This window comes from Geotrypetes seraphini, chromosome 3, assembly GCF_902459505.1.
Source record: "Geotrypetes seraphini chromosome 3, aGeoSer1.1, whole genome shotgun sequence".
Classification (NCBI taxonomy): Eukaryota; Metazoa; Chordata; class Amphibia; order Gymnophiona; family Dermophiidae; genus Geotrypetes; species Geotrypetes seraphini.
In genome coordinates, this window is record NC_047086.1 from 202055235 (window position 1) to 202069144 (window position 13910).

The 13910-nt window shown below is 41.2% G+C and overlaps 1 protein-coding gene across 9 annotated transcripts in view; it reads left to right on the top strand.

The window, feature by feature from the left end:
* The window catches only part of LARP4 (La ribonucleoprotein 4), a 246832-nt gene that overhangs the window by 64929 nt on the left and 167993 nt on the right, over nucleotides 1-13910 (top strand). For 5 of the 9 annotated variants that reach the window (XM_033939032.1, XM_033939028.1, XM_033939027.1 and 2 more), the window contains one exon: nucleotides 2922-3069. Coding sequence is in view for 5 of the 9 variants with exons in the window: in XM_033939027.1 (XP_033794918.1) it covers nucleotides 2922-3069 (148 nt within the window). In the remaining 4 variants the exon portion in view is untranslated. Of the gene's footprint in view, nucleotides 1-2241; nucleotides 2290-2921; nucleotides 3070-13910 lie in introns of those variants that run through there. The other 4 variants (XM_033939024.1, XM_033939033.1, XM_033939025.1 and 1 more) reach the window with 1 other exon arrangement.

Below are 13910 nucleotides of genomic sequence, written 5' to 3' on the forward strand. Positions count from 1 at the left end.
GATTACCACCTCATAGGACAATGGAATCGAAGACTCCAGTATCAAAATAATTTGTCCCCATATTGATTTCCAAAAGTTGAGTATCAAAGGACAATAGAACAACAAATGATCCAGTGTCCTTATTTCAAGATGACAATGCCAGCTAACTTCTAACTATCTAACTTTTGCAAACGAACTGGGGTCCAAAAAACTATGTAACAAAGAACCAGTTTTATCTCATAGATGCTGACTCTGTACATTTTTATACCACTTGGAGGCTGATGCCCTAGGAAATCTGTCTGGAAACATAGGCCCGGTAAGCTATACTGATTTTTTTAAATTTTGCTAATCGGGGAACCCTTTCTGAATGGCCTGTTTCAACTGCAACCATTTAAAAGCTTGAGACTTTGATATAGCATTATTACATATGAAACAAATTATTTTATCTTTATATCATAGTAAAAATACTCCAATTCCCACTTTTCTTGGAAATTTAGATGTTCATCAGCAATTTTTCGTTTAGTTTTAATACTACAATACTTGGTTTCAATAAAGACATACTGTAAACAAAGAGCTGAAATAAATGAGTAATTGTTAAAAAAAACCACAAAATATATATATATATATATATATATATATATATATATATATATATAAAAAATCAGATGTATGTATGTATGTTCCAGCATAACTCTGAAACACATGGACAGATTTCAACCAAACTTGGTATGCATATCACTATCTGAGAACAAACACTGTGGGGGTGGGAATGGGGTGACATATAAAGAATCATCGAAAAAGACATATTTCTTTGACCAATTGTATGAAGCTTAGGAATGATATCACACTGTGCTGTCATTGCTGTAACAATGCCGCCAAGGAAACTTAATGTAATCAAAGCTACATCTAGAGCTTCAAAGACAATCCAGCATAATAAGGCCTGACTACAGGATATGAAAAAGAGAGCTGCTACATTTAAAGCTTCAGAGATAGTACAACAGCGTGAGGCCTGACTACAGGATATGAAAGATAAGTGTCTAATCCATAGTTTTTAGGCTCGCTGAGACATAGAGAGGGATATTCTTGCTGCTGAGATTGGGATATCTGGGCAACGCCGGGTGATCAGCTAGTTTTCAATAAAAATAAATTATCTTTTCATAAATATTAACTTACCAGACATAGAATAATTGCACAAATTAATGTGTAATGTAAATAAACCTATACTCATTTTTTTTATCGTACTCCAAAGGCAAAATATTTCCTGTTAGGTGCACCAAGCAAGTCAATACAAGACTAATGGCATGGTAGGTATTATTGTCTGACTCGCTGCTAGTATTAGTGGGGGGTAATGGTGCAGTATGACTAGAGGCGCGAACTTGTCTCTGGTACCATAGGCGTCTGCATCGTAGTACTTAATAAGAATAAACAGCTGGTTATTCTTGTACATTGTATCATTGTTTTCAACTGGCTTAGATAGGCGACTGCTTGGTGCCAATGGATTGCGGGAGAAATTTTGCGATTCTGGTTATGACTTATTGGATTACATTGACTGGGCCACAAAGATGTTTGTTGTGGGCCGCAAGTTTGACATGCTTGTTCTACACAGACTTAACATAAGATTACCTTAGAGAGGAATCCATATTAGGTAAATTTAAGACCTCTCTTAAAACTCTCCTCTTTAAGGATGCATTTGAAACCCAGTTTTGCTTTCCTTAGTAAATGAATTCTACCAATTTGTTTTTCATTTTGCCTTTTGCCATTCTCCAAATTTTATTCTTATCCAGTCTTGTTCCCCTCCTCTCGTCGTTCCCTTCAATGTAAACTTTCCTCACAACATTGTAGTTCTTCCCTCCTTTATTTACCCCATGTGCCTGTTAGTCGTTGTCCATTGAATGTTATGTAAGTATTTTTGTACCCATGGAATATTTTTATTTGTATTAATGTATTTTTATGAATGTCCTGTACCCCTATTTTAGTTTGTACAGTGCTTATAAGGTTTTTATAAACGTTTTTGTCAAAATTTAAATAAACTGTAACCCCATGGTCTAGAACATGGGTGTCCAACCTGCGGCCCGAGGACCGCATGCGACCCAGTGAAGTATTTTGTGCAGCCCCAGTCGAGGACGATGCAGTGTTTTCCTCTGCTGCCCCAGGTGTTTACCGTCTTGCTGGCTCCCTCTTCTGTCTTGTTGCAGCGTCTGTGCAGCCCCAGAAAATTTTGTTTCGGCCAATGCGGCCCAGGGAAGCCAAAAGGTTGGACACCCCTGGTCTAGAATGTCTCACCTATCTACTGGAAAAGAGCTTACCAGGGTAAGTTCATAATCTCCTTTTTGTAGGTAAAAGTCTCACAACGGGGCACATTAAGGATAAACACAGTAGCTCAAAGCCACCTCTCGCCTTTTGCCCACAAAACCAAGGCTGTAATGCAGTTCTAGCATTAAGTTAACCCAGGCAGGTCCAGACCTGTGCTGAACTCCACACACAAGCAGAATGGCAGGTCTGCATTGTCAGGCTTCCATGATTTGCACTCTGTCTAGGTTCAGTTCAGATCAGTTGTGCAATATTTGCATATGAAAGTTGACCAGGCTTTATGCTCCCCCACACCCACATTTTTCAAGAAACAGCCAGACATTAGGGTTTAATCTGTCTTTTGGTAATTCATATCTGGGTTCATTATGAGCTGTTTCTAGACTAATAGCAACTCTGTGTAGGGAGGAGGGTATGGGGATAGGTGCTTCTAACATCCTTCTCATAAGAAGTGATCTAAATCATGACACAGTGGTTGTATTAATATGAGGCAGTGCTTATCCATGAAGCACTGCTAAATGCTTTAAATCAAGGTGCAGCTATTCATTAATACTGTTACCTAAATATGTTCTACAGGTTACTTTCAGATTGTTTCCTTCTCTAGCTCACGTTCTTTTTATTTTCCTTGTCTCTAGCAAGTAACATCCAAAGGTGCTACTTTAAACCCAAATGCGAAAGTATGGCAGGAAATTGTACAAGGAAGCCCTGAAGCTACCCAAGCATCTAATGAAACCGAGGACACTTGGCAGGAGTCAACATCCTTAAAAGGGACTAGCTCTGAAGGTAAGCCATCAATTATATCAGCCATTGCCTCCCGATTCCTTCCCTGACCTATCCTTGCTACCCCAAATTGCAATCTTTGACATATTTTGTGGATATTTATCTTTTGAATGTATATCCATAGGTACAGTATTCCAAGAGTTGAATGCATGTTGTAGGAGGTTGTAGCTTCTAAAGCAGGGGTGTCAAAGTCCCTCCTCGAGGGCCAGAATCCAGTCGGGTTTTCTGGATTTCCCCAATGAATATGCATTGAAAGCAGTGCATGCAAATAGATCTCATGCAGATTCATTGGGGAAATCCTGAAAACCCGACTGGATTCTGGCCCTCGAGGACCGACTTTGACACCTGTGTTCTAAAGGCAGAAGAATTAACAAGAATTTTTTTTACATTGCTGAGCAGATAAGAGAAATTGTGAATCGGAGAAATAATAGAGAGAAAAGCATATTAGGCATTTGTAAATTATAAATATGAGCAAATTCTGGTCAAAATAAGATGTTTCTTGGTGTTTCCAGTAAATCAGTCAGGATTTAGAGCAGGGATTCTTAAACTGAGGTCCATGGATGGGTTTCAGGAGGTCCATGAAGGTCAGATAAAAATTAACATTTATATTCAATTTGCAGTCTGGTACTGTTGATTTTTCTCACTAATAACGAGAAAGTAGATGTTAGTAGTAGTAGTAATGATAGTAGAAAATGTAGTAGTAATAGATCTGTTTTAATTTGCACAAGAGGATTGTATTTGATAATTATAATGAGTGACCATTTCTTTTTGCATAAAAAGGAGTTGTTGTTTTTCGTGTATTTTGTTTTTTAGATTGTCTCATACATATGACATACACAAAGTATTTATTTATTTATTTAATTTTCTATACTGTTCTCCCAGGGGAGCTTAGAACGGTTTACATGAATTTATTCAGGTACTAAAGCATTTTTCCTTGTCTGTCCCGGCGGGTTCACAATCTATCTAATGTACCTGGGGCATTGGGGGGATTAAGTGACTTGCCCAGGGTCTAAAGGAGCAGCGTGGGTTTGAACCCAGAACCTCAGGGTGCTGAGGCTGTAGCTTTAACCACTGCGCCACAATCAATTCTCAATAAAGTACATTATATTCATTGCGCCACAATCAAATCTCAATAAATAAAGTACATTATATTCATTGCATGCAAAGTTGTGTTTATGTGAATATTTCTGGGGAAGAGGGTCTGTATCTTTCATCAGATTCTTAAAGTGTCTGTGACACAAAAAAGGTTAAGAATCACTGATTTAGAGGTTGTTTGTCTGCCAGCAGATGGTAATAGAGGGTACAAAATTGCACTGTGCCTTATAACGGATGTCCCTGGTCTGCGGCCCACTAGCGGGCCACAGCCGTCTGACAGCTGAAGTCGCGTGAGATCCCCTTGCACAATATCTTTCCATCCCTCCTTCCCATCTTGCACAATAGAACCCTGCTGACCCTCCCACCGCAAGGTCGACATGCCTCCATTCCAATCTGCAGCATCACTGAACAGGCTGTTACGCTGCCTTCCCTCTGCCGCTGCGTCACTTTACATTGTTTCAGATCATTGATTGAATCATGTCAATGAAAAGTGTGGAATTTTTCAAATGTGGAACTCCAAGCCATAATAATAATAATTTTATTCTTATATACCGCCAGATCCGAAATGGTTCTAGGTGATTCACAACAAGTAGAGCTGAACATGCAGCAAAAAAATACAATGCATAATAGAAATACATCAAGTTATAAAATATAAGAAAAACATAGTTATTTTAAGAGAGAAAAGAGTGCGTTAGGATACAAACTTATCAAATAGTTGTGTCTTCAATAATTTTCTAAAGTTGAAATAAGAAGAAGCTTCTAGCATGATTTTTCCAAACCAAACATTCAATTTAGCAGCCTGAAAAGAGAGGGTTCTCTAAAGAAACCTCTTATAGCGACATAATTTAATAGAAGGGTATATACATTACATTACATTACAGATTTCTATTCCGCCATTACCTTTCGGTTCAAAGCGGATTACAAAAAGAGTTATGGAAGAAGGGTTACAACGTTAGATCAGAGAAGGTTTCCAAGAGAGGGAAAAGTAGGATCTGGGGTTAGGGAGGGGATGGTAAGAGGGGAGTTAAGCTTTATCATGGTATTAAGCTTTATTAAGGGATTTCTTGAAGAGTATAAGAACATAAGAATTTGCCTCCACTGGGTCAGACCAGAGGTCCATCTCACCCAGCGGTCCGCTCCCGCGGCGGCCCATCAGGTCTATGACCTGTGAAGTGGTTTCTGACCCCTTCTATGACCTACCTCTAATTCTATCTGTACCCCTCAATCCCCCTATCCTCCAGGAACCTATCCAAACCTTCCTTGAACCCCTGTAAAGTGCTCTGGCCTATTACATCCTCTGGAAGTGCGTTCCATGTGTCCACCACCCTCTGGGTAAAAAAGAACTTCCTAGCATTTGTTCTAAACCTGTCCCCTTTCAATTTCTCCGAGTGACCCCTAGTGGTTTTGGGCCCCCACAGTTTGAAAAATCTGTCCTTATTCACCTTCTCAATGCCCTTTAGGATTTTGAAGGTTTCTATCATGTCCCCTCTAAGTCTCCTCTTCTCCAGGGAGAACAGCCCCAGCATTTTCAACCTGTCAGCGTATGCAAAATTTTCCATACCCCTTATCAGTTTAGTCGCTCTTCTCTGGACCCCCTCAAGTACCGCCATGTCCTTCTTGAGGTACGGCGACCAGTACTGGACACAGTACTCCAGGTATAGTTTTTATTTCCTTTCTGAACATCTTGTAGTCTGGGGTTGTTGTCAATAGGTTGGAGACTTGGTTGTCTATCTTTGCTGCCTGAGTGGCCAGTAGTCCGTTGTATAGTTTTTTCTGTTTTACTTCTTTGATTGGGGGGTAAGTGAATGAGGTGTGTGTTTTTCTATGCCTGGTAGAGGTGGTTTGGATGAGGCGGTCATTTAGGTAGGTTGGGCTGTCTCCATTTATAGTTTTAAATAGTATACAGTAGAATTTAAATTGTATTCTTTCCTGGATTGGAAGCCAATGAGAATTGATGAATGCCTCAGTAATGTGATCATGTTTTTTCAATGAATAGACGAGTCTCAGAGCTGTATTCTGAATTGTCTGTAGTTGTTTAATCATTATTGCAGGGCAGGGGAGGTAGAGGATGTTGCAATAGTCTAGGATACTTAGGATTAGAGATTGTACTAGGAGCTGAAATTGTGTTTTTTCAAAGAATTTTCGGACTTGTCTAAGGTTTCTCATAACTGCTAAAGATTTCTGTATTGCTTTGTTAATTTGTGGTTGCATGGTGCAGCCTCTGTCAATAGTCATACCTAGAAGTTTTAGGGTGGTTTGCAAAGGGTAGTTGATAGAGTTGATTTCTAAGTTGGTTATGGTTGAGATTTTGTTATTTTCTAGGAGGATGAATTTAGTTTTGTCTGGGTTGAGTTTCAGTTTGTGGTCTTCCATCCAAGTCGTAACTGTAGCTAGAGTTCTGTGTAGTGTGTCTGACATTAAAAGCATTGGTTGGTCAAAAGGAATGAGGATGGTGATGTCATCAGCATAGCTATAAGAGGATAGGCCTTGTTTGTTCAGGTAAACGCCAAGAGAGGCCGTATATAGGTTGAAGAGAGTAGGGGACAGTGGGGACCCTTGTGGAACGCCGCAGGGGTTGGACCAAGGTTTGGATTTTTCTTTGTCTGATTTTACTTTGTATGTTCTGGATTTTAAGAAACCTTCAAACCATGAGTATACTTTATCTGAGATGCCTATTGAGTCCAAGATTTGCAGTAGGATGTTATGGTCTACCAGGTCAAATGCCGCCGTCAGGTCCAACTTTATGAGCAAATGAACTCTACATGTAGGCTTATTTGAGTGGTTCAAAGAAAAGTGAGAAACAAGATAGCCTGGTGACATGCCAAACATTGATTTATAACAAATGCATGTAAATTTAAACAAGATTCTGGCCTCAATCGGCAACCAGTGAAGTTTCTGATAGTAGAAGTAATATGCGCCCATTTTTTTCAGGCCAAAAATCAATCGAACTGCAGTTTTTTGAACTAGAGAATTATATGGTGAAGAAAACTCACGGCAAGCCACGGGGGTTGCAGTTTACCCGCAACTACAGAGACGCTAAAGCCTGAGTCGCCACAGGCATGGAGATAAAACTTTTCACCGCCCGCAGGATTGGTGACAAGCCTCGTCCCCACAATTGAAAGAACCCCCTCATTGCTTACCGCTTTTTACCGTGTCATCGACTCATTGTGGGTGGCCCTTCTAAGTTCTGGCGGCCATGTTGTCCTCATCGATGCTGTGCTGTCTTTGTGTTCACTTCAGTTCTGCCTTTGCCTTGACTCCTCCCCCTAAAGCTCCCAATTAGGTCTTCTCCATTCTCTTCCACCCTCGTGTCATTCTCTATTTTGAACCACTTTCAATTTTTTAAAGATTTTTTTGTAGGCGCCCAGATAGATGATATTACAATAGTCGAGGATACTTAAAACAGATGACTGCACCAACAAACAAAGTGAAGCTTCATCAAAATATTTCTTAATGGTGCGAAGTTTCCAAAGCACCGAGAAACATTTCTTGAATAATAGATCAGTATGCTGTTCCAAAATATTCTTTCTATAGTCACTCCCAGTATTTTTATAGACTGTTCCATTGTATAGTCAAGTCCATTCAATGAAGTTCCTATTCGTGCAGAAGAAAACTCCAAAGGAAATCCATTAATGTATGTTGCAAACATTGAATGACAAATACCCATCATACTCTACAGCGAAGAAGTGGTGTGCAAACTTTCAGTGTGGAGATTTCGAGATCTCCTGAAATTGTTGACCATCTCCATGACATGATTTTGGTAGGTTGGTGAATATCGGCTAAAACAATTGCTGAGATATTACAGATATCCAGGGAACATGTTAGGAATATAATCCATGAGCAACTGAAAGTATCCACTTGGCGTCATTTCTCGTCATTCAAAGTTGACTTTCAGTGAGCTGGTGCCAACTTTCTGGAAGACTAGTTACTGTTGATAAAACATGGTTATACCACTATGATCCTGAGACCAAACAGTAATAGTGGCACTCGGGTTCGCCAAGGAAATTCAAGACCCACAAATCAACAGGAAAGGTCTTGGTCACAGTGTTTTGGGATCAGGAAACTTGTTGTAATAACTGACTATCTTCCAGTGAGCCAAACAGTTAATGCAGTACTACTGTAACTTGCTGGCATTAAAGAAGGCATTGAAAGAAAAAGAGATGGAAACTGTGGAAAGGAGTTTTCTTTTTGTAAGACAATGCACCTGCTTACAAGGCTTGCAAAACAATGGATATTCTGATTTAGTTGGGGTTTCAGTGCATAGACCATCCACCCTACTCACCAGATCTTGCTCCATCTGACTATTTTCTGTTTCCAAATCTTAAAAAAAAGTTTGAAAGGGCAGCAATTTTTGAGTGATCTGTAGGTGATTACAGCAGCAGAGCAGTATTTCAGTGACCAGATATCAGAGTATTTTTTTTTTTTTTTTTGGAAGGGTAACGGACTTCAGACACAATGTACCAAGTGTGTTGAACTTAGGAGTAAAATATGTGGAATAACTTGTAAGTTTCATGGCTGCACGTCATTCCCTTCTCAAGTTTCAAGTTTATTTACATTTGATGAATCGCTTATTACGATATCTAAGCGATGTACAAATTAAAAACCAACAGATTTTGGTAATACATTTAATATGGTGGGACAAGACACTAGACAGAGGGTTTGGACATACATGAATGAGTAGGTAAGAGGGGAAAAAGTTACAATTTACAATTCTTGGTTGAACTGAGAACTTTTTAGCACCCCCTTGTAATGGACCAAAAATAATAAACATAAATTAAACCAAAATCCCAAGAAGTACAACTATATAGATATTTAATAAAGGAGTCTTGAGTCAGTCTAAGTGGAGAATACTATAAATAAAGGAGTCAAGATATGATCCAAGATGGCACCGCTGAGCTCTGCGTTAGTGCCGCTTAATCACCCCTCTTCCCATTGTTCGCCAGTGTTTAGCCTGTTCGCAAGGTGGATATTTACCTGGTGTTTGTTGCCTGACATTGCTTTTGTAGTGAATTTGGCATTTTCTTGAACCTGAGCGCTGTTCTGATCACACTTTGGATATGGGGAAGAGGAAGGGTGCCTCCTGACCTGGACCTCCGGTAGTTGGAAGCACCAGAAATCTGATTCAGATGATGCTGGATGCTGGGATGACGCGGCAGTCACAGGAGACACCCCAGACTTTGGAAGGAACGCCAACTTCATCGGCAAACCTCAGTTTTGATCGAGCTTCATTAAGCAATGGGTGCAATGCAGAGGAGGAAGCAATCCAAATTGTCAATACAGAAACACAGCTGGTGAGAGCAGAGGAATTGGAGAGATAGGCTCCCGCTGTGAAGCCTGACCAACGGCACCAAATGCAGAAACTGGTGATATCTTACCCTCTCTAGATGAACAGTTTGGAGAGCTAATTAAACCTGCTAAAGTTAATATGGAGGATTTATAGAAAGCAATTGTCACCATGGACTCAAACCTCAAAAAACCTGTGTCCATGGTACTTTCTGATTGTGCCTCTATTAACTCTCAGGTAGAGAATGACACGGGGAAAAATATCTGTCCCCGTCATGGACCACCGTCCCCTTCACTGCCCCATCCCTGCAGCATCCACCCTTCCCTCTCGCCCTTCAGTGGCCTGAGAATCTCCCTCCCTCCCCCTTACCTTCACAGCGTGTTAGTAAAGAATTGAAACTTAAGGGAGGGAAGGCGCGCGGTCACTGATCGTGCTTGGCTCCCTTCCTCCAGCCAAATCTATCTCCCTCCCTCCCCCTTACCTTCACAGCGCTTTCGTAAAAAACTTACTGAAGCCTGCAGTCGTGTGTATGGGTGGCAGCTTCTCCTATGATGCAATCTCATGCACGAATACAGGATGTCCGGGGGCGGTACTTGGAGAGACCTCCTCAGGAAAGAGACTTGGGAATTCTGATTGACAAGTCGATGAAGCCGTCCTTGCAATGTGTTGCGACAGCAAAAAGGGCAAACAGAATGCTAGGAATAATTAAGGAGGGGATCACCAACAGATCGGAGAAGGTTATGCAGCTTTACTAGGCCTTGGTGCTCCCTCACCTGGAGTACTGCATCTAGCACTGGTCGCCGTACATGAAGGAGGACACGGTAATACTCGAAAGGGTCCAGAGAAGAGCGACTAAAATGGTTAAGGGGTTGGAGGAGTTGCCGTACAGTGAGAGATTGAAGAAACTAGGCCTCTTCTCCCTTGAAAAGAGGGGATATGATCGAAACATTCAAAATGCTGAAGGGAATAGACTTGGTAGATAAAGACAGGTTATTCACCCTCTCCAAGGTAGGGAGAATGAGAGGGCACTCTCTAAAGTTAAAAGGGGATAGATTCCGTACAAACGTAAGGAAGTTCTTCTTCACCTAGAGAGTGGTAGAAAACTGGAGCACTCTTCCAGAGTCTGTTATAGGGGAAAACACCCTCCAGGGTTTCAAGACAAAGTTGGACAAGTTCCTGCTAAACCGGAACGTACGCAGGTGAGGCTGAACTCATTTGGAGCACTGGTCTTTGACCAAAGGGCCGCCACGTGAGCGGACTGCTGGGCACGATGGACCACTGGTCTGACCCAGCAGTGGCAGTTAGTTTTTGGTTTTTTAAAAAAAAATATTTAAATTTTTATTAAAAGTTTTATAGTCAGAAATATACATTCACATCAATATGTAACAAATACAACCAATGCACAGTAATCAACTAGTACAATATTAAAATATACATACCATCAGTGCAATTTTCATCCACAAGCCACCCCTCCCAACCCCCTCCTCCCCCACGGAAATAATATACACAAACATGTAACCACAACCCTGGTGGGAAGCACACCATCTATTAGAGTGGGCGGAAAGACACTTACAAGCTCTGTTGGCAGAGCATACAGAGTGCAGACTATGCAAGTGGATTTTCTCAGCAGACACTTTTCTTGATCCAGGAGTGTAGGAATTGTTTCCCATAATGACTGGAACAAGGCGAGTCTGGATCTTAAGGCAATAAAAGCTAAAGTTACCAGGTATTTCAGCTGATGAAGAAAGCAAGATTCAAAGGTATAGATTTCTTGATTCAGCTGCAGCCACCAAGAGTTCTGTTGCTAGGCTGGATATTGCAAATGATTTTCTTATCGTGGTCAAGTGATTCTAATAGCTCCAGATTGGCCAAGCAGACCTCAGTTAGTGGCCCTTATTTGCTTTAACAACAGTCCAATTTGCCTCTCCCAGTAAGAAGGGCTTTCTAGTTCAAGGGCTGGTGGACTGGAATACCTGTCCCCTTTTTGTTTTAATGGTTTGGCTTTGAGTGGTCACATTTGATGTGTAGAGGCTATTTGAATGTCATCATTGTCTCCTTGCTTCAGACTAAGAAATGCCCTACCTGTATAACTTGTACAGGAGTCTGAAGGGTACTTTAATTTTGATGTGTGATGTGTGACTACAGCATTGCCTCCCTATGTGGCAATGGTTGCACAGATATTGGCATTTCTTAGAGAGGCTTTGTTGAGCCTTGAGATCTTTAAAAATTCAAATAGCTGCTTTATCCAGGCATGTTTGGAGAAAACACTTGTGTAGCTTATCTGCTTTCTCAGGGGAGTGACATATATTTGACCTATGCATTACTTTCCTGAGTAGAATTTAGATCTGGTAGTTGAGGAATTGAGACTTATGCTTTTTGAGCCCCTCAGGAAAGTGACTTTTAAGGATTTCACTCTTATGACAGTATTCCTTTTGACCATTTTTCAGCTTACAGAATTTCTCAACTGAAGGCATTATCTACTTCTTCTTTTTTTTTTTTCTTAAGTGGAAGATTAGATTAATGATGGTTCTATTCCTTCCTAAGGTGTTCTCTTCTATGTGAATCAGGTCCTCAAGCTTCATTCCTTCCTTCGGTAGGAAAGACTGAAGAGGAGTTAGTGTTTTAGAAACATAGAAAGATGACGGCAGATAAGGGCTACAGCCCATCAAGTCTGCCCACACTATTTACCCACCCTCTTAAGTCTACTGACCCCCTAAGTATAATTGTAATTATACTGTCACTCTACTGATCCGCTTATTCAAGTCCATACCCTAGTGACCCTATCCCTTGGCATGACCCTCGTAGGGATCCCACATAGGTATCCCATTTGTTCTTGAAGTCTGGGATGCTGCATGCCTCGACCACCTGCACTGGAAGCTTGTTCCAATGCTCAATCACTCTCTCCGTGAAGAAGTACTTCCTGGCGTCTCCACGAAACTTCCCTCCCCTGAGTTTGAGCGGATGTCCTCTTGTGGTCGAGGGTCCCTTGAGAAGAAAGATATCATCTTCCACCTCGACCCGTCCTGTGATGTACTTAAATGTCTCAATCATGTCTCCCCTCTCTCTACGCTCTTCGAGAGTGTAGAGCTGCAATTTGCTCAGTCTTTCTTTGTACGGGAGACCCTTTAGCCCCGAGACCATCCTGGTGGCCATCCGCTGAACTGATTCAATTCTGAGCACATCCTTACGGTAATGTGGCCTCCAGAATTGCACACAGTATTCCAGATGAGGTCTCACCATGGCTCTGTACAATGGCATCATGACTTCAGGCTTCCTGTTGACGAAGCTTCTCTTGATACAACCTATCATCTGCCGTGCTTTAGATGAAGCCTTCTCCACTTGAGTGGCTGCTTTCATGTCAGCACTGATGATTACTCCTAAGTCTCGTTCTGCCGTAGTCCTGGTTAAGTTTCTCCATTCAGGATGTAAGTTCTGCAAGGATTTCCGTTACCGAGATGCATGACCTTACATTTCTTGGCGTTGAAGCCCAGCTGCCAGATTGAGGACCAACTTTCTAAAGTATGCAGGTCTTGCTCCATAGCATCCTGTAGATCAGTGATTCCCAACCCTGTCCTGGAGGAACACCAGGCCAATCGGGTTTTCAGGCTAGCCCTAATGAATATGCATGAGAGAGATTTGCATATGATGGAAGTGATAGGCATGCAAATTTTCTTCATGCATATTCATTAGGGCTAGCCTGAAAACCCAATTGGCCTGGTGTTCCTCCAGGACAGGGTTGGGAACCACTGCTGTAGATTATAGCCATTTACTATATTGCATAGTTTGGCGTCATCAGTGAATAAGGTTACCTTGCCTTGAAGCCCTTGAGTCAGATCCCCAGTGAATATGTTGAAGAGGAGTGGGCCCAGGACTGAACCCTGTGGCACTCCGCTAGTCACCTCCGACATTTTAGAGAGGGTACCGTTAACCACCACCCTCTGAAGTCTGCCACTAAGGATCCTATCTCACCTATCTCTGCCCATATCTCACCTTATCACCTTCAAAATCTTACTCCTTATTTTCAAAACAAAACAAGAAAACTCTCCGGCTTTTATTAATAGACTATTACTTCCTCATACTACTTCATGATTACTTCGTTCAGCACAACAAAATCTCCTTTCAATTCGTCACATAGTTTATGACACCACACACAAAACCAAGCCATCTTAGACAAGAAATATCCTTATCAATATATAAGTCTAAACTAAACTAAACACTAAGCCTTAAGTTTATATACCGCATCCTCTCCACAATTATAGAGCTTGGCACGGTTCACAAGAGCTTAAAATAAGGAAGGAACAGCATAATGGGGTTGGAGGTTAAAAACATAGAAACATAAGGATCTTTTCAGGTACTTAGAGATAACTGTTGAATTTTGGAGATCCAACAGATTGTTCTTTTTGAAGGTTCAAGAAAGGGTGAATCAGCTTCTAAAGCTACGATTACTTAGTTGCTGAAGGAAATT